This window comes from Phyllostomus discolor, chromosome 3 (genome assembly GCF_004126475.2).
Source record: "Phyllostomus discolor isolate MPI-MPIP mPhyDis1 chromosome 3, mPhyDis1.pri.v3, whole genome shotgun sequence".
Lineage (NCBI taxonomy): Eukaryota > Metazoa > Chordata > Mammalia > Chiroptera > Phyllostomidae > Phyllostomus > Phyllostomus discolor.
The window spans coordinates 161,948,744-161,967,871 of record NC_040905.2 but is presented as its reverse complement, the minus strand read 5'-3'; the positions used below and the strand labels follow the sequence as shown (position 1 = coordinate 161,967,871).

At 34.8% G+C, this 19,128-nt stretch overlaps 1 protein-coding gene across 2 annotated transcripts in view; it reads left to right on the top strand.

The window, feature by feature from the left end:
- CDC37L1 (cell division cycle 37 like 1) overlaps positions 1-18,993 on the top strand; it is a 28,381-nt gene extending 9,388 nt beyond the window's left edge. Inside the window, exons 4-7 of one of the 2 annotated variants that reach the window (XM_028507639.2) lie at positions 6,933-7,048; positions 7,347-7,469; positions 11,662-11,826; positions 15,687-18,993. In XM_028507639.2, coding sequence (XP_028363440.1) covers positions 6,933-7,048; positions 7,347-7,469; positions 11,662-11,826; positions 15,687-15,788 — 506 coding nt within the window. In that variant the 3' untranslated portion in view covers positions 15,789-18,993. Of the gene's footprint in view, positions 1-6,932; positions 7,049-7,346; positions 7,470-11,661; positions 11,827-12,741; positions 14,644-15,686 lie in introns of those variants that run through there. The other variant, XM_036021674.1, reaches the window with a different exon arrangement.
- The last annotated feature ends 135 nt before the right edge of the window (positions 18,994-19,128 follow it).

Sequence of the window (19,128 nt, the reverse complement as noted above, 5' to 3'; positions counted from 1 at the left end):
GTGAATCTGTTCCTGTCTAGTTGTTTGCTTAGTTTGTTTTTGTTTATTTTTAAAAATACTTATTTTTAGAGAGAGGGGAAGGAAAAGAGAGAAGGAATGAAACATCAATGTGTAGTTGCCTCTCGCACCTCGTACTGGGGATCAGGCCCACAACCCAGGCATATGCCCTGACTGGGAATTGAACCTGTGATCCTTTGGTTCATAGGCCCACACTCAATCCACTGAGCTACACCAGCAACTGTTTTTGCTTTTTTAGGTTTGGTGGTTGGTAGTTGTGAGTTTGTTGTCATTTTACTGCTCATAGTTTTAATCATCTTCTTTTTCTTAGATGAGTCCCTTTAGTATTTCATATGAGAAGGGCTTGGTGATGATGAACTCCTTTAATTTGACCTTACCTGGAAGCACTTTATCTGCCCTTCCATTCTGAAGGATAGCTTTGCTGGATAGAGTAATCTTGGATATAGGTCCTTGCCTTTCATGACTTGGAATACTTCTTTCCAGCCCTTTCTTGCCTGTAAGGCTTCTTTTGAGAAATCAGCTGACAGCCTGATGGGAACTCCTTTGTAGGTAACTGTCTCCTTTTCTCTTGCTGCTTTTAAGATTCTCTCCTTGTCTTTAGTCTTGGATAACATAATTATGATGTGGCTTGGTGTGTTCTTCCTTGGGTCCAACTTCTTTGGGACTCTGAGCTTCCTGGACATCCTGGAAGTGTATTTCCTTTGCCAGATTGGGGAATTTCTCCTTCATTATGTTTTCAAATTTTTAGTCTTCTCTTCTCCTTCTGGCACCCCTGTGATTTGGATATTGGAATGTTTAAAGTGTCCTGGAGGTTCCTAAGCCTCTCCTCATTTTTTTTTTTTTGAATTCTCATTTCTTCATTCTGTTCTGGTTGAATGTTTCTTTCTTCTCCAAACTGAGTCCCAGTTTCCTTTCTGTCACTGTTGGTTCCCTGTACAATTTCCTTTATTTCACTTAACATAGCCTTCATTGTTTCATCTAATTTGTGACCAAATTCAACCAGTTCTGTGAGCATCCTGATCATTAGTGCTTTGAACTGTGCATCTGAGAGGTTGGCTATCTCTTCATGGCTTCATTGTATTTTTTCTGGAGCTTTGATCTGTTCTTTCATTTGGGCCATATTTTTTTTTATCTCTCTGTGCCTGTTATGTAATTAGGAAGGGAGCCTTAGATATTTGTCACAGCAGCACAACCCATGTGGCTGTGTTGTGGTGCCGTATGTGGGGGAGGGGTCCAAGAGGGAACAATGCTGCTTGCTCTACTCTCTGCCAGTTTTTACTTCCCTAGCTACCCACAAGCAGATTGGGACCTTCTGGTGCTAATTTCTGGGTGGGTGGGCTTGTGTACATTTTAGGGACCCTGTGGGTCTCTCCAGCAAACTCTCCGGTGAGACTGGGAGTTTCTCCCACTGCTGCCTTACCCCCCACAGATGTTTTTGATCAAGAGGTTTAAGGCTTTATTTCCCTGTGCTGGAACCCTGGGTTGCACGTCTGTCTTGCTTCCCAGTTGTTCCTCCTGGTTTATCCACATGCAAATGTGGGACTACCTGGTCTGCCAGCCACCACCTTGCCATCAGTGCTCCCTGCCCAGCTGCCCATCTCCGCCCCTCCTACCAGTCTAGATGAATGTTTTTTTTTTTTAACTTCTTGGTTGTCAGACTTCCATACAGTTCATTTTTCTGTTCTGGTGGTTTTTTGTTTTTAAATTTGTTGTTGTTCTTCTTTTGGTTGTGCAAGGAGGCACAGTATGTCTACATATGCCTCTCTCTTGGCCAGAAGTCTGATATCGTCCTTTGAAATAAATACATCTGGACTAGCAGCTGTGATTAAAGCTTCCAGATGGAGGTTTTCCAAACTTGAATTGCTTTCCAGACTCTTGGAAGACGTGGGCCTGGTACATGTGAGACTATAAAGAGCTATAGTGGCTTCCATACCAGTTCTTCTCTGGTCTGGTGTGCTTACAATCTTTAAAATTTTTCCTAACTTGGCCTTGGCTGGTGTGGCTCAGTGGATTGAGCACTGGACTGCAGATCAAAGGGTTGCAGGTTCTATTCGCAATCAGGGCACAAGCCTGGATTGCAGGCTGGGTCCCCAGTATGGGGTACGCAAGAGGCAGCCACCCATTGATGTTTCTCTCTCTCTCTTTTTCCTTCCCTTCCCCTCTCTCTAAAAATAAATAAAATCTTTAAAAATTTTTTCCCTAACATTCCTAGTAGTATTTGTTGACTCTTATGTTGTTGCTTTTAATTGTTATAGCTTGATAGAGTTTGCCACCTAATGATAAATGGTATGACCATATCATGATTATTGTGAAGCATTGAAACCTTGACTTTCTCTCCCTACATTTGTATTTTACTTATTAATTTATTTAATTCATGTTTTAGAAATATAAATATATCAATTTAGAAACAAAGTTTTTCTTTTAAATGTCACAAAAGTTTTATTCAAAATCACATGCATCTTTGATATTACTTTCTTTAATGTCATCAGAGCTGCTTTTTGATGATCTAACAGTTTTTCAAGGCACTTCATCTGTTCACCTCCAGCTGAACTTAGCTATGATTCAGCAATTTTTGAATCTGTAGTATGTCACTGGGAATTTTATCAGAAACTGAAACACACACATGAACGCTATGATGGTATCTTTTCCAGTTATACTGAAGGTGGATAATCACAGCCTCTTCAATGTAATCATTTACACATTGCTTTTCAAACACGTCAGTATCTTATTTTTGAAAAGCATTTGATATAAAGTACTTTTGAATAGAATGTAAAGTAAAATGAGTAGAAAATTAATATAGAGGATATGATTTTAATTTTGGAGTTTTTTAAAGTCATTTAAAAATAAGCCCAGCTCTGGCTGGTGTGGTTCAGTGGATTAAGTGCTGGCCTGCAAACTGAAAGGTCACTGGTTCAATTCCCAGGCAGGGCATATGCCTGGGTTGCGGGCCAGGTCCACATTTAGGAACATGCGAGAGGTGACCAATCGATGTATCTCTTGCAAACATCAATGTTTCTCTCCCTCTCATTCTCCCTCCCTTCCCTTCTCTATAAAATTAAATAAATAAAATCTTTTTAAAAAATTTTAAAGAATAAACCCAGAAGGGAATACACAAAACTGTTAACATTAGTTATCTCCTGTAGAATTGCAGATGATTTTTATTCCTGGATTTTTCCAGTTCACAATAAATATACTTTTAATCTGAAAAAGAAACATTTAGAAGAGTTTATATACTAAGAATTCAAGGATGGCGTAACATTAGGGAACTGCTTAATATAATTCATCATATTAACATATTATAATGGTATAACTGCCAGATTTACTGATCAGTTTAATGTGGAAGGAATGGAACTGTCAGTGGAATTTCTAGAATGCTTGACTGGGTCACGGAGCCTAGGAAGCACTATAGATATCAGGGAAAGAAGAATGGGTTTGGTTTCAAATAAGATGAGTTTATGTGCAGGCATATGGGTAGAAACAATTATCTGGTGGTAGGTGATTGGGAATAAAGGAAATTTGGGGCTCAAGAAGTAGATTTTAAAAGGTCATATATCTCTCATTAAATTCACAACCTAGTTGGGAGATTTTTAGCACAGAGGAATTAAGATAAATATAATTTAATGGATTAAAATCTATCACTTTTATTATAAGTATAATACAAAAAAAGGGAAATCATCAAAGTTGTATATTTGGGAACCCTGTTAGGAATCAGGTGGAATGTTGAAAGCTGATGGATGCATTGGGATTTAGATGTTCACCAGGAAAACTTATAGGTGAAATTAATTATTTTTAATTTGTCAAAGTAAGGTTTTTCAGCATTTGGAGAAATTTATTGGCTACTTTAAATGACTATATTATCCTTAAACAAAGGGTTACCTTAATATTTGAATGAGTGAATGAATTGTTTATGTTGTGTGAATAATACGTAACATTTATAAAGTGTTTACTCTCAGATGCAGTTTTAAGTGCTGTATGTGTATTGACTCATTCAGTCCTCACAAAAATCCTGTGAGTTAGATACTACTTTTAATCCTATTTTACATATAAGAAAATGGAGGTATAGAAGTATAAAGGAACTTATCCAAGGTGTAGTAAATGGCCAGTATTTGAACCTAGGCAGATTAACCTTAGATTCTGTTTTCTCAGTCATCATGCTAGATTGTGTTTGTTACTCTCCCTTTGTTTATAAGTTTGTTTACAAATTCCAAAATAACATTAGCACTTTCAGGTATGTTCCGTTTCATCCACTAAGTTATTGATTCCATTGATATATTTATTCATAAAATTCCACACTCTTCTTACAAAGGTCTGTTTGGAATACCTATAACCTAACTTCTCAATTTGATAATTTGGTATATATATTTTTTTTATTCCTCACCCAAGGATATTTTTGTTGATTTTAGAGAGAGGAGAAAGGGGAGAGTGAGGAGGGGAGGAGAGAAACATCAATGAGAGAGAGAGAAAGAAACATTGTTCAGTTGTCTCTCGTATTGACCAGGGATCAAACCTGCAACCTTAGGTATGTGCCCTGACTGGAGATTGAACCCTCAGCCTTGTGGTGCATGGGATGAGGCTCCAACCAACTGAGCCACCCAGCCAGGGCTAATTTCATATGCATTTTTTAAATCAAATCATAGTAAGTATTCCTTACATAAAGGTCAACCTCGTGTTAATTTTGTCTCGGATATCAAATAGTTAAAATTTAACATTTAATGAGACTCTTCCTCATGGCCCCTGCAAGTGTCACTAACCCTTTCATATTATATTTCCTACCAAAGAAACCAAAGTAGGTAAGATTTTGGTGCCTCACTGAGTTCCGATGCTGCCATGGAGAAGTAAGTAGGAGAAGCAATTCTCTCTCTATGGATAGCAGATCGAGTTGAAAACATTGCCTCTTCAGAAGTGTCACAAAGCTAAGGCAAAACAGCTTTATAATACTTATTCTGTGTCTTCAGGTATAAGAAATAAGGATTATGTTTTCTTTAATCCTTCTGACCCTCAAAAGTTACTAAGTTCTTTAATTATAACCTGAGAAGTAGTTTCAAGTAACTTCCATAATCATTATGCTTCTCAGAATTTAAAATGACCTAATCACTGTTTCCAAAGTTTTGGGGAAATAACTTTATAAAGCTTGTAAAACTCTTCACAAAGAAATGCTAAAATGCTTTTGCCCTTTTTTTTTTAATGAGGGGGGACAGTTAATCACTTATTTTTAATTGATTCCCATGTGTTGTTAAAGATGTATTTCGCAGGCATACATCCTCAGTTTTGTTCTTTCTTGTGTTACAATGTGGAACTTGAATGTGTAGAAGTTTGTTTTGTGTCTAGAGGAAAGATTTACTGCCAGACTATTAAGACGGCCTTATAAAATTTTCATGATAATTCAGTAACATCCAGACTTCCTTGGATGAGTCTAAAGTCCCTAAAGCCAACAGTGTTATACTTAATTTATTCAAGTGTAAAGCTGACTGGAAAAAGTTAAATAAAAGCTCAACACTTGCTGGTTCCATGATCACTTGGGTGGTATTGACTTTTTTACTAAGTTCTTACTAATTTGCATTATGAAGATACACCTTAACATTTAGATTAGTTTGGTTTTTGAAGCCAAGTGACAGCCATTTGTTCATATGTGTGACTAATTTTTATTTATTTATTTTTAAAAGATCTTATTTATCTTTAGAAAGAAGGGAAGGGAGGGAGAAAGAGAGGGATACAAATATTGATGTGTGAGAGAAACATTCATTGATCAGTTGCCTCTTACACACCCCTAACTGAATACCTGGCCCACAACTCAGTAATGTGCCCTGACTGGGGATTGAATCAGCAACCTTTTGGTTTGTGGGGCGATACCCAACCCACTAAGCCACACTAGTCAGGGCTTAACTAATTTTTAAAAGATTTTGTTTTCAGTATACATAAGCAGTCATCATGACTAACTGGTTAAAGTATATTGTTTTTATAACACTGACTGGATTGGTTTCCCATGCTATCAACATTTTGCCATATCATCCTAGACATATTTTAATAAATTAGAATATAACTTTTTTGAACCTTCTAAATCTTTGTTTGCTAAGTGTAGTTTCTCAAGATTTTGTTGTCTTTTGCATCTTTTTTTTTTAAGATTTTATTTATTTTTAGAGAGGGAAGGGAGGGAGATAGAGAGAGAGAGATAAACATCAATGTGCGGTTGCTGGGGGTCATGGCCTGCAACCCAGGCATGTACCTTGACTGGGAATCGAACCTGTGACACTTTGGTTCATAGCCCGCGCTCAATCCACTGAGCTACACCAGCCGGGGCTTTTTGCATCTTTCTAATAGAAAATATTGTATTCTATTACTAGATAATTTTTAGTCTGTTAAAATCTGTATTCCCCTGGCTCATGTGGCTCAGTGAATTGAGCAACAGTCTATCAAGTGAAAGGTCACTATTGGGGCACATACCTGGGTTGCGGGCCAGGACCCTGGTTGGGGGTGTGCAAGAGGCAGCTGATCAGTATCTCTCTCACAAACATGAGTGTTTCTCTTCTTTTCTTTCTCCCTCCCTTTCTCTCTCTTTAAAAATAAATAAATAAAATATATTTAAAAAATAATTTGTATTCACTAAGATAATCAGGTATCTCAACTTGCCTTGGACTGTAGGCATTCTCCAGGTGCAGGAATTTTGCTTTAAACCAGTCACTCTACTTAAGCCTAATTATCTGAAATAACAAAAAAACTTTCTGTGAATTTTGGAAGTTATTTAAATATAGTGCATTTTGCTTAAAAAGAATTTTATCCCTCTTCATTTGCTTTTTTACCATAACATATTGCTGTGGTAATATAAATCATCTTTAAAGAGAATCATTTTAAAATACCATTTCCTTACTTACATGAAGAAAATACTTGATTATTCATGCTTTAATTCTTTTTTACAGGTATGTTGAGTCGATGGGATGATAGTCAGAGATTTTTGTCTGACCATCCGTACCTTGTGTGTGAAGAAACTGCCAAATATCTTATTTTATGGTGTTTTCATCTAGAAGCTGAACAGGTATCGTGTGAACCTTGAATTTCTGGGAACCTAAGTTTTCTGATATCCTTTTTTTTTTTTTTTTTTTTTTTTTTTTACATTAAGTGAAAGCAGGAGGTCTTTAAATGGGATTACAATTTTGTTTTCAGATCTACTTGAGTTTTCTGTGGGAATATTTTTTAGCTATTTTAGTTAGCACATGGGAACTTTTTTTCTAACGTGTCTTCCCTGTGCCCCATCTCTCTCGTTTCCAAATACTGCGAGCTTTTTGAAATGTCTCCAGAGGCATTTGTTATAATTTTAATCTTTCTATTTTCAGAAAGGGGCTCTAATGGAACAAATAGCACATCAAGCTGTTGTCATGCAGTTTATTATGGAAATGGCCAAAAACTGTAATGTGGATCCAAGAGGGTGTTTTCGTTTATTTTTCCAGAAAGCCAAAGTAAGTAGCTATTTGGTTTTGTTAAATGGAAGGTTAGGCCTTAACCTCTTTGGTCCATACACATCAAAGGAAGCCATTCAACCAGGATGCCACAGGTTAAATTCTGTAGATTTTGTAGTGGAAAGAAAAATTGTATTGCTGATTTCATGCTAATTTAGACATAAGGGATCTATATAAGAGACTATATACCATGTATGTGAAATTGAGGCCTGTTCAAATAAATGTCTGTATTCAGGAAAATTAGTGTTCCATCGTTTATTCAATAAATATGAATTAACTGTTAATGCAAAAAGCACAGCTGTTTAAGATGCTGAGAATGCATTGTTGAATGAAATAGATAAGTCCATGTTTAAACTTAAAGCTTAATGAGATGTCAGACTTTTGTAATGAAAAATAGGAAACAACTTAAAAAATTCAATAAGGATGAATGACTAAAAACCAAACAAATTGTGGGATGTAAAAATATTATGCAGCCATTAAAATTGTATTTTGAAGAATTTCTAAATTGAGATAATACTTTGCTATAAAGTCAAAAGAAGTGATATGTATTTATGTATATAAGATAATGTTGGCCACCTTAAGGAAAAATAGAAATGTCTAGAAAGATTAAGTACCATTTCACACTCCCTGGATTAGTAAATTAGCAAGTTGTACTGGAAGTAGAGCAGTAGGAATCCACATTCACTGCCTGTGGGAGTATAAATTGGTACAACCACTTTGGAACATTTCCTTGTAAAGTTGAACAAGTACTAAGAAATTCTCCTAGTTATATATATTCTAGAAAATAGATTTTTCAGCATGTGGTCCAGGGACACTCAAGAGTCTGCAAGAGCCTTTTAAAAGGCCTTGAATCAGAAGCTTTTTGTAATATTAATGCTAAGATATTATTTGTTATTTTCACTATAATCATGAGTATAGTAGATATTGATACAGAAGCAGATGTATGAATCTAGCTATCTTCTGTTAAACTAGACTTCTCACTAAATTTGCTTGGAAATATTTTTATTTTAATAAAAATGTGTTATGAATGTTAGTATGCAATATATTAGTTATTGTTATGTTTCAGTTAATTTTTTAAAAGATTTTATTTATTTTTAGAGAGAGGGAGAAAGAGGAAGAGAAACATCAATGTTCGAAAAATACATTGATCAGTTCTCACCCACCCCTTTACCTGGGGACCTGGCCTGCAACCCAGGCGTGTGCCCTGACCAGGAATCAAATCATCGACCTTTTGGTTCACAGGCCAGCGCTCAATCCACTGAGCCACACCAGCCAGGGCTTGTTAATATTTTTTAAACTCTCCAGTTTTAGTTGCTAATATAATAAATATTAATAGAATTAGCCCACATAAACAGGAGCTCTTTAGGTTCCTGAGTAATTTTTAGGAGTATGAAGAAATCCTAAGACCATGAAGTTTGAGAATTATTGCCTTAGAGAAACTTATATATGTGCACTAGATACCATAATGTTCACAGCAGAATTGTTTATAACAGCAAAATGCCTGGAACCACCCAAATGTATTAAACAGAATGAAGCAGCATCAGCATGAATAAAAGATGAGAGTAAAAAAAAAAAAAAGAAAGACATGCTACAGAATGATATATCCAGCACCACTTTTTGAAAAATATTTATTTTTTTAGAGAGGGGAAGGGGGGGAGAAAGAGTGAGAGAAACATCTATGTGCAGAGAATCATCAGTTGGCTGCCTCTCACATGCCCCCAACTGGGGACCTGGCCTACAACCCAGGCATGTGCCCTGACAGGGAATCAAACCGGCAACCCTTGGGTTCACAGGCAGGCACTCAGTCCACAGAGCCACACTTGCCAGGGCTCCAGTACCATTTTAAAATACAGTACATTTTTTAAAGTTCAAAAATGAGCAGAACTAAACAATATATTATTAAGAGACACATATATAAGCAGTAAAACTAAAGAGGCAAAAGAATAACAAAGACGAAAGTCACAGTAATAGTAAGTTTAGAGAGGGAATGCCTCTTCAGAACTGATTATCTAAAGTATTAAATAATACTAATGAGCTGTTTCCTAGTATGTGTGGATCTATAGTGAGTTTTTGTACAATCAACTATACATATATCTTTTTTTAAGGTTTTATTTATTTATTTTTAGAGAGGGAAGGGAGGGAGAAAGAGAGAAACATCAATGTGTGGTTGCTGGGGGCCGTGGCCTGAAACCCAGGCATGTGCGCCCTGACTGGGAATCGAACCTGCAATACTTTGGTTCACAGCCCGCGCTCAATCCACTGAGTTACGCCAGCCAGGGCAACTATCTTTACATGCTCTTGCATATACATAATTTAGTATGCATAATTAGAAGTTAGAAGGAAATATGCCGTAAGTTTAACTTTGATTTTACTTGGGTGGCAGAATTATAAATGATTTCTATTTTCTTTTTCAGTAAACATACTTCCTTTTATAAATGGAAGACAGTGTTGTATTTTAAATTAAAAAGTGTGTATATCAGGGTGGTAGTAGTCTTCCCTTAAATGCTCTAGGAAATTTTTCCAAAATAATACAGTTTTAGTGAGTAAATGATTGAGTTGGTATTTTAATTAGCTAGGTTTCTGATGACTATTTGAAAATTTCACTTAACACACAGGTATGCAAAAAACATACTTTCTTTTTCATCTTACATTAATCGCTCTGTTTGAACTAATCCTTAATCAGATAATGAAGATAGCCACACTATGTATATTCTTTGAAATTTACTTTGGCAAAATTGCACTGAAGTCTTTAGATCTTAACATTTTGTTCATAATAATAATTTTTTTAAATTTTTATTTATTGCTTGTTTCTTATATGTGCCCTGACCAGAGATCAAATCTGCAACCTTGACATATCAGGACAGTGCAGTAACCAACTGAGCTACCCAGCCAAGGCACAGAATAATAACTTTTTTAAATTAAAAAATAGCTTTCATGGTGCTTACTTTGTGTTAGCTACCATTATAAGAATTTTTCATGGATTAATTTATTAAATTGCATAACACTTTATGAGGATTATCCTATTTTACAAGTGAGGAAGTTAACGTAGAGAAATTAAGTAAGTGACCCTTAATTTACTTAATAAAAACAAAAATCAGTCAAGTCTCACTAGATCTAAATCTCTAGGCTTTAGGCATGCCGTGAGACCAGCAGTTGTGCCACTTGATGTCTTTAATGGTTTATTACATAACAATTTTAGAAGAGTTACTTTATGATATTCCATGTGTCCACATAAGTACCATATATTGACCAAAGTGAAGTGCTATATAATATAATCAAGGAAGTGATTCTAAATTTGTAGAAAGATAGAATGGTACCATAGAACATTATTTGCATGATTTTTATAGATATTTACGCTAATGACTAATCCACAGCTTTTAATCTAGTTATACAATCTAAACTCCATTAAAGAAAAAACAGCATTTCAGACAAATGGACACAGAGATAATAAGAAATGGACTTTGACAAAATCGTTTCTTTCCACCACTTGAACTTAAAGCCTATGTTATGTTAGTGGAGGATCTGCACTGTCATTGTTTATCTACAAAGGAAATCATGGAGGCTACTGCCAATAGGGTGTTTGGTTTTAGAAATTTTATTTATATTATCCATCATCAGAGGGAGTTCCCACACCTCAGCATAACTCATCGTACTTTTTTCTTTCCGTAATATTGAAAAGAAGGTACTTGATTAAACACTAAGATATTTTCATAAGATATATTGAGTGTTGAGTTATTTTGTTTTCATGGCTTTTACAGATAGGGAGTATAGAATCAGAATCACTAGAAAGAGGTAATAGTGCCCCCTCATTAACTGGTAGAGAACTGAAAGGTTTTAAGAATATCCCTTGGTTGTTTCTTGGCAATGGGAAGAAAAGAGGAGAATGTGAGAGGGTAACTGAGGACTATTTTGGATCCTATCAAGAATTCAGATAAATATAAGAAAAACAAAAGGCTTACTTTCCTTTGTTACATATTTATGTGTTTAAAGAATGATTGTTTATTTGTTTTATTTTGCTGAAGCAGATGGAAATGGAATAAACCAATCACTAATATTTCTTGGTGGTTTCTACATTTAAACTGTTCCTCTCATCTTAACTTACTCTATTTCAGGCCTGATATATGCTTGTTAGAATTTACTGTGTAATTTGGAAATCTTCAAAAACACATTTTTTGTGTTTGGTGTTTTCTAGGCAGAGGAAGAAGGTTATTTTGAAGCATTCAAAAATGAACTTGAAGCTTTCAAGTCAAGAGTCAGACATTATTCTCAATCACCAAGTTTTCAGCCCATGACAGTTCAGAATCATGTTCCCCATTCTGGTGTTGGATCTATAGGTTTATTAGAATCCTTACCACAGGTAAGTTGGAAATGCAAATGTTTATTTATAAATGTAGAGTTCACATTTTTCTTCTTTTGCACTATTACTCTTTCTTCTTATATGTAATATATGTGTGGCCATTCTAAATATTCTTGCCTTAGAACATAACTCTGAGTTTCATTTCGTACCATGTTTTGGCAATAAATCTGTTCCATCTCTTAGTTATTTAGAGAGAAACCAAATTCCACTCTTTTAAATATAGGAAATGAATTGTGCCTAAGCATTCTTAAAGGCAAGTGTTACTTATTATTGATCATCTGAATCATAAACTCTCAAGATGGCTCCAAAGAACTTCTCATTCAGAGAAGACTTCTCATTCTATACTGTTTTAAGATTTTATTAAATTAGTTTCAAAGTGTACATCCAGTTGGCAACCAAGGTGATGTGTTGCATGAGTTTATTTAATATTGCTAATTGTTGGTATTGCCTACCATATGTAACATTTTTAGTCCACATTAGTATAGCTTATGCTGAGCTGTTCTTTCTGGTAATACTGGCTAGCTGTTTGAGCCTCTTTGAAGTCTGCTGTTAGAGTAATATAACACCATGTCACTAACATGGAGGAATTTATGTCAAAAAGAAGAGGTTAGACTACTGGTCTGTCTAATACTAGTTAGGGTTAAAATTTTAAGTTATCCCTAGAAAGGTGCTTCCCATTTTTATTTTAGTAGCATTTTAATTGAGCCCAATAATCTTTCATTTCCAGGCCCCAAGATTTTAAATTAAGAGCAGCTTTAGCTTTTAAAGTTTAGTCTCCTGCCTACACAGTGAAAAAGGAAGTCTCATTCAGAAGACAGTGTGAGAAGAGGCCTGTGTTTATTTTTAAATCTCATGAAGAAAGAATTGAGATTTTCTATATCTTGGCCTTATGTATCTGTAATTTCACCATTTCAGTTGTTACATGTATTGTAAGCCAAAGGGACAATTTAAGGAAAAAGTTGATCATATTTAAGTCAGCCAAAAATGTTACTCTGAAGAATGGAAATAATCAAGGTCTGATTTTTAAATAATTAGTCATGCTACCCCACAGTTAGACATGTAAGTAATATTCTCTTTTGATTTGTCCTATAGGTTATCTCTTATTGCTCTTTAAATATAGTGATGATTTTCTCTTCAGTTCTTTGAGAAATAACCCACAGGAAACTAGTCTTTCCAAGAGAATTTTATGACCAAGTCACTGTCAAATCCAATATATAAACCTAAAATTACCATGCATATAATGAATGCAAAGGAAAAATATTTTCAAAGGATATCTTTATCAGAAAAGGGGAAGATACATGTTAAAATAATCATGAGAGATTACATTACCAAAGATTTACTTCTGGTTTGAGAGAAGTAAATTCGTGTTCATGTAAGATAGCAACTGAGATCTGCTGCAGGCATCCCTTGCAAGTCATTTTGGTGCAGGACCTGGGATTATACAATTTTGAATTGCTGATATTACCAGAGTGGTTTAGATTTAATTCATCTAACAGACCAATGCTCATGGTGGGAGAAGAACATCTTGGTCTACCACTCTTGAGGGAGAGAAGGGTTGGATAAGCTTTCAGCTAGATGCACACGACCGTCAGCTGGCTGAGGGAAATACAAGATGAGAGGCAACCTGAGGGACAAACTTGTCAGCTGAGAGGACATCTGGAAGGAAAACTTACATAACAATAACATCCCATTTTTATTACATCACTTTATAGGTTGCAAATCACTATTATATGTTGTATCATTTAATCTCAAAAACCCTGTGATTCATTTTCATTCATATTATAAACCGAGGCTCATGGAGGGTAAGTAATTTGCCTGGAGTCAATAGAATAAATGATGGAGCTAATGTTCTAATCCTGGATTTCTATCCTATGTCACTGCTCATTCATCTGTACCGTAGACTGTTGTTGAATCATATATAAGAAATGTCTAAGACAAGACAGTCATGTGCTCTTGGGAAGAACTGGTCGAGAACTGGGACAAGAAATGTGTTTAGAATGTTACTAGATGAAAATATCATTAGTGGAACTGAAGTATAGATATGGTTAGGTATATTGATTACTTTTTATTAAGTCTCTTCATGGTGACATCTTACAGTTCTTAAGCAGATGGGTTAGATGAGTTCTGGAGAATCTCCTTTGCCAACTCTCATACTCAGCACTCCATCATTGGAAAACTGGAGGCTGGTCTTCATAGAGCTTCTGTCTGAAGGCCTTTGGACTTGGGTCTTAGCTCCTTTGGAGAATGGGATAAAGTGATGAGAGTATTAATAATTTTTTATAAAATTAAATTTGGGTAATAGTTCAGCTTTTAATTTTTTTAATTGACAACAGTATTGAGAAATAAGCTAAATATTATTATCCTTAGTTTTGAGAAAACTAAACCAAGGTCTCTTAATAAAGACAAAGGTAATGTTTACCTTAGGTTTATCCTATATATTAGCTTTTAATTCTATTAAGTTGTCATAAATTATTTTCACTTTGAGGTTTTCATTATACTAAGTGGTAGAGGCAGGGTTTGAACTGAGGTCCAATGTCATTTTAGTGTTCCAGACCTCAGTCAGTTATTTGTGCCACTTCCTTCATAAAAACCTGATTGGGAATAATCCAACTTCTGGCTAGCTTTTTTTACTTTTAAAGTGAAAGAATCACAAAGAATTGTACTTTTATTTAGAGGATCTTTTGAAAACCCTGTCTTCCTATGGCATGGGGAGGTTTGAGACATCTATCCTTTGGTCGGACTGTTTCCCTCACTGATGTTTATTAAATAAATTAAATGACACTAGGTGATACACTAATAAAAGCTAAGTAGCTAGCAGATTTTATTTATTTTCATAGAGAGGGGAAGGGAGGGAGAAGGAGAGGGAGAGAAAGATCAGTGCTTAAGAGAAGTATCAGCTGGTTGCCTCTCATAGGCCCCCAACCTGGGACCTGGCCTGCAACCCAGGCATGTGCCCCAACCAGGATTGAACCAGTGACCCTTCTGTGCATAAGCCAGCGCTTAATTCACTGAATCACACCAACCAGGGCTATTTTTGCGTTTATTGTATAAAGTTTTCTGTTCATTCATAGTTTTAGAAATGGACAAATAGAACATTTATGAGTTCTTTTTCTGTTTAAAAAGTAAATAAAAACTAAAACTGTGCTTCCCAATTTTTAACAATTGGATTAGAGTACCTCTCAAAAGATTGATTTCTCACTTGAGTTTGTTTTAACCTTTGAGAAACCAAAATAAACTGAAGAGAGCTATAATTTCTTATTCATGTTGCATATTTGTATTTACTATTGTAATTAGATAATATACATTTCTGACTTAAAGTCATGTTTGTATTTTAAATTATTAATAGCTACATGTAATAATCACATGGAAGATGTAGCCTTGCATTATTAAATTAAAATTACACAGTTTTTTTTCTTTCATGTTTTTAGTTGATTGACTTGCAAGAGAGAGAGAAACATTGATTCGTTGTTCCATTTACTGATGCATTCATTGGTTGATTTTTCTATGTGCCCTGACTGGGGATTGAACCATGAATGGGGTCGACGCTCTAACCAACTGAGCTTCCCAGCCCGGGCAATATACAGTATTTTTTAAAGGAGAAAAAAGGTAGTGTTCATTGCATTTTTATTTTTTATATACATCTTCTTTTCACATCTCTTTGGATTAAGTGGTCATCATCTATTTTTCTGTCTCTTTGTCTTGGGTTTCAACCCAAGTCTGATTTCAAAGTCCATCTTCTTTCCTACTCTCCTACACTGCAGAGAAAAAAAGAATGTGAGACTGATTATGTAGTTGCATATACTTGCATAAACCTAGTTATTATCCATTGTTGCTTCCCTATACTTTTTTTTTTTTTTCAGAATCCAGATTATCTTCAGCATTCTATCAATACAGCTCTCTGCAGTTTAAATTCAGTGGTACATAAAGAAGATGATGAACCCAAAATGATGGACACTGTATAATTTGGTTAAGACTGCTGAGGCCAAGTACTATTTTGTTACAAGAAAGGAAGAACTTGGCTATTTTCTTGACACTTTTATGGGTGCTGCACTTTATTTTTGTTCGGTTTTTGATGGGAGGGGAAAAAAGAGTACTGAAATGTTTTGTAAAATTTTTTTTATGTGCTGCTAGATTTTTTTGTTTTGTTTTCTGAAGAGAGGAGTGGTACCATAAGTTACAAGAAGTCAAACTGAACTTTGTTTTTTTGCTACTAAATTTGCCTTTAATCTTATTGTTCTCAATTTTGGAATCAAAGTATGAAAATCTGCACAAATGCAATGTTTACAAGAACTGGTTGATTCTAGGAGGCATCTGCTACAGTCTTTTTATATGGATATGTATATGCCCTACTCTATAAAAATGATTAAAGACAAAAATGTCCTTGTATCCTACTGCTAATTTAGCTGTCAAATCTGGTGTTTTATCATATTAAAAGCAATAAATCAGTAGTTGATAATCTACTCTACTAAATAAGCTGGGTGATAGCAATTTTTAAAAAGTTTTCTCCTTAAAATAATATTGCATTTGTATTTTCGGCACCACCAGTTAAATAAATCCTTGACTATAATATCAAATTTATATAGACACTAAATTAAACCCTTAAGTATTCTCAAAAGTGTATTCCTTAGAAATTGATTTTACCCTGTTGACTTTTTAATAGTAAGGGATGCAGTGATTTAAAAAGTGATAAAGCTAATACAGATTTTTTTTTTAAATAAGACCAACTTTCAAGCTCACTCTTAATTTCTTGACATAGTGTGAGATCTCTCAGGGAGCAAGTTTTAAAAGGATACTCATGGCCTGTAAGACAAATAGGAAAAATGATCTGACTTTTAAAATTAGGTTTATTGTTTGTTTCACTCTGATGTAGCTCAAGGACTTTTTTAAAAGGCAAGAGAACTCTTGTAGAGCTAACTGCCTCAAGCTGCCAACACTTACTTGTAAGAATGTGGTATTCCGTATTGGTAATGATGGCTTTTACTGCATTTGTCATTTCTCTCTATAGTTCAGTTACCATAGAATACTTTTGAACTTTACTACTTCTTATATAATTCACGTCAAATATGCCAGGATATTTGATGTTTCACTTTATTTGGAATTAGATGACAATGTTAATTATGCCATCCTTGCTATTTGAGGATTAATCTTTGGACTTACAGGAACATGAGCTTTGATTTATATTAGGTATAGCCTTTGGGCTATATCCCATTTGAGACTAGTCCCATTGAGGCTAGTAGCAAACATTTGACTAACTGGGATTAGGTATACATGTCTCAACTTGAAAAACCAAATATTGCTAAGGAACTCATATGATGACTTGTAACCATGGCTTCATTTGCACCTTGTTTTAACTAACTGAGGTGATAAGGCACTTAGTACCCATACAAATGGACTGGACTTACTGAATCATACTTACGTAACATCACAATCTTACTGGTTTTCAGAATAAAACCCTTCTGCTTTTGATATAAAGATATACTCTACAATAAAATGTTTGATTAATTTACATGGTAGTAATTTTTTTTTTGACCAATGACCTAGTTGCAGAAGTTTGGTGTTTTTCTTTTTTTCTTTTTTTCCTTGTTTTGTTTATCTGTTCTGCAGCAAGCTCTTACTTTTCTCTTCCTGTCACATAAAGAATGGACACAGCAGTAACATCCTCATTTTCACAGAAATGATACTCAAACCATTACTTTCCATTCCTCAGCTTCACTTTTCCCCAAGATTTGCTTATAAGCATCCAGATTGTTTTCAGTTTCGCTTTGCCTTCTTTAAGTTAGAGGTATTAATGATTGTAGACTGGAAGGAAAGAAATTATCAATGAACTGAGTAAACTATTCTTGAAGGATTTTCTGTTTTTGTTTTCTAAAACAGGTATTGTTGAAGAGCTTTTTTAAAGCTTTATGTATATATGTTTTTTTACTTTCAAAGGGAAGTGTGTTCTATGTTTTAGTGCGAAAGTAACTGGATTTATTTTTGGGATCCAAGGACTGATGCCATAATTTGCACTTAAAGACTGTAATTTTTACATACTTAGCAGTACTTTACTTCTAAGAACAGTAAATTGACATCCTTTTTATTTTTCTTTAGTATTAACTAATTCCTATTAATAGAAATGTCCTTTTTTCTGTTTCTTAAGAAATAATAAACATATACTAAGCAAAGGGATAATTCATATTTCAGATTGGATGGTTTTCTGTAGACACAAATCATGGACAGTCCAAGCAGCTAAATGAAACATCTTTGACATCAAAGTATCCATCAAGGTTCTTGTTTCACTAATAAAAGTTTTTTTAAAAATCAAATAGCTATCACTCCATTTACTCCCTGTTAACTTTCATTTTTATCAGTGGTGGTGGAGATAGTACTGATTTAAAATTATTCCTTAGGAGAGTCAGATGGTTAACATTTTCATTCAGTTATACTATTACTGGACTCTCATATTTTGCCTAATGAACTTATGATTGACCTATACCTTCTTTTTAGGAAAATTGGGTCGTCTTTAAGATTATCCTACTACCCCAACCCCCTTTTTAAAAATCCTCATCTGAGGATATATTTATTGATTTTAGATTATTGATTAGAGAGGGATGGAGGGAAGCATCGATCAGATAACTCCCATATGCACCCTAACCAGGGATCAAACCTGCAACCCAGGTATGTGCCCTGATTGGGGATTGAACCCACAACATTTTTGGTGTATGAAACAATGCTCAACCAACTGAGCCACCTAGCCAGGGCTCCTGTTACTTTTCTAAAAGTGAATTAACGTGCTGCCCAAAGAATATGAATCTAGTAAGTGGATTTTCTTATAGAATGAAAAAATGGTGGGTTTAGAAATGTAATCCTGAAGTTAATCTATTTTCTGAGAAAAATAAAAAGATGTCAATTTACTATTCTCAAAGTCAGTCATGTATCTCAGTTCTTAAATTGATGTGGGACAGATATGTACTTGTCTGGGTTGCAGCCAAGCTTTTTAATTTCACTTTTGCCTCTATATCATACATGTTTTATTAAGTCCCTAAAACTCTATGCATCCATTTCTCATTTATAATGGGCATGTATGTACTGTTTCACAGGTCTAAGAAGCTGGTTCATTTAATAGGTATCTGCTTGCTTACTATGTAAGTTAATGGGATACAAAGATTAATAAAAATTTATTATGAATTGCTTACCATCTGATAAATCATAACCATTCTCATAAGCCTTAAAGAATTAAGACTTGAAGTTTGATCTTTTCTAAGTAGGAAAATGATAAAAATTCCCATGTCTTTCACTTGTTTTTTTTAAACAGCATGATTC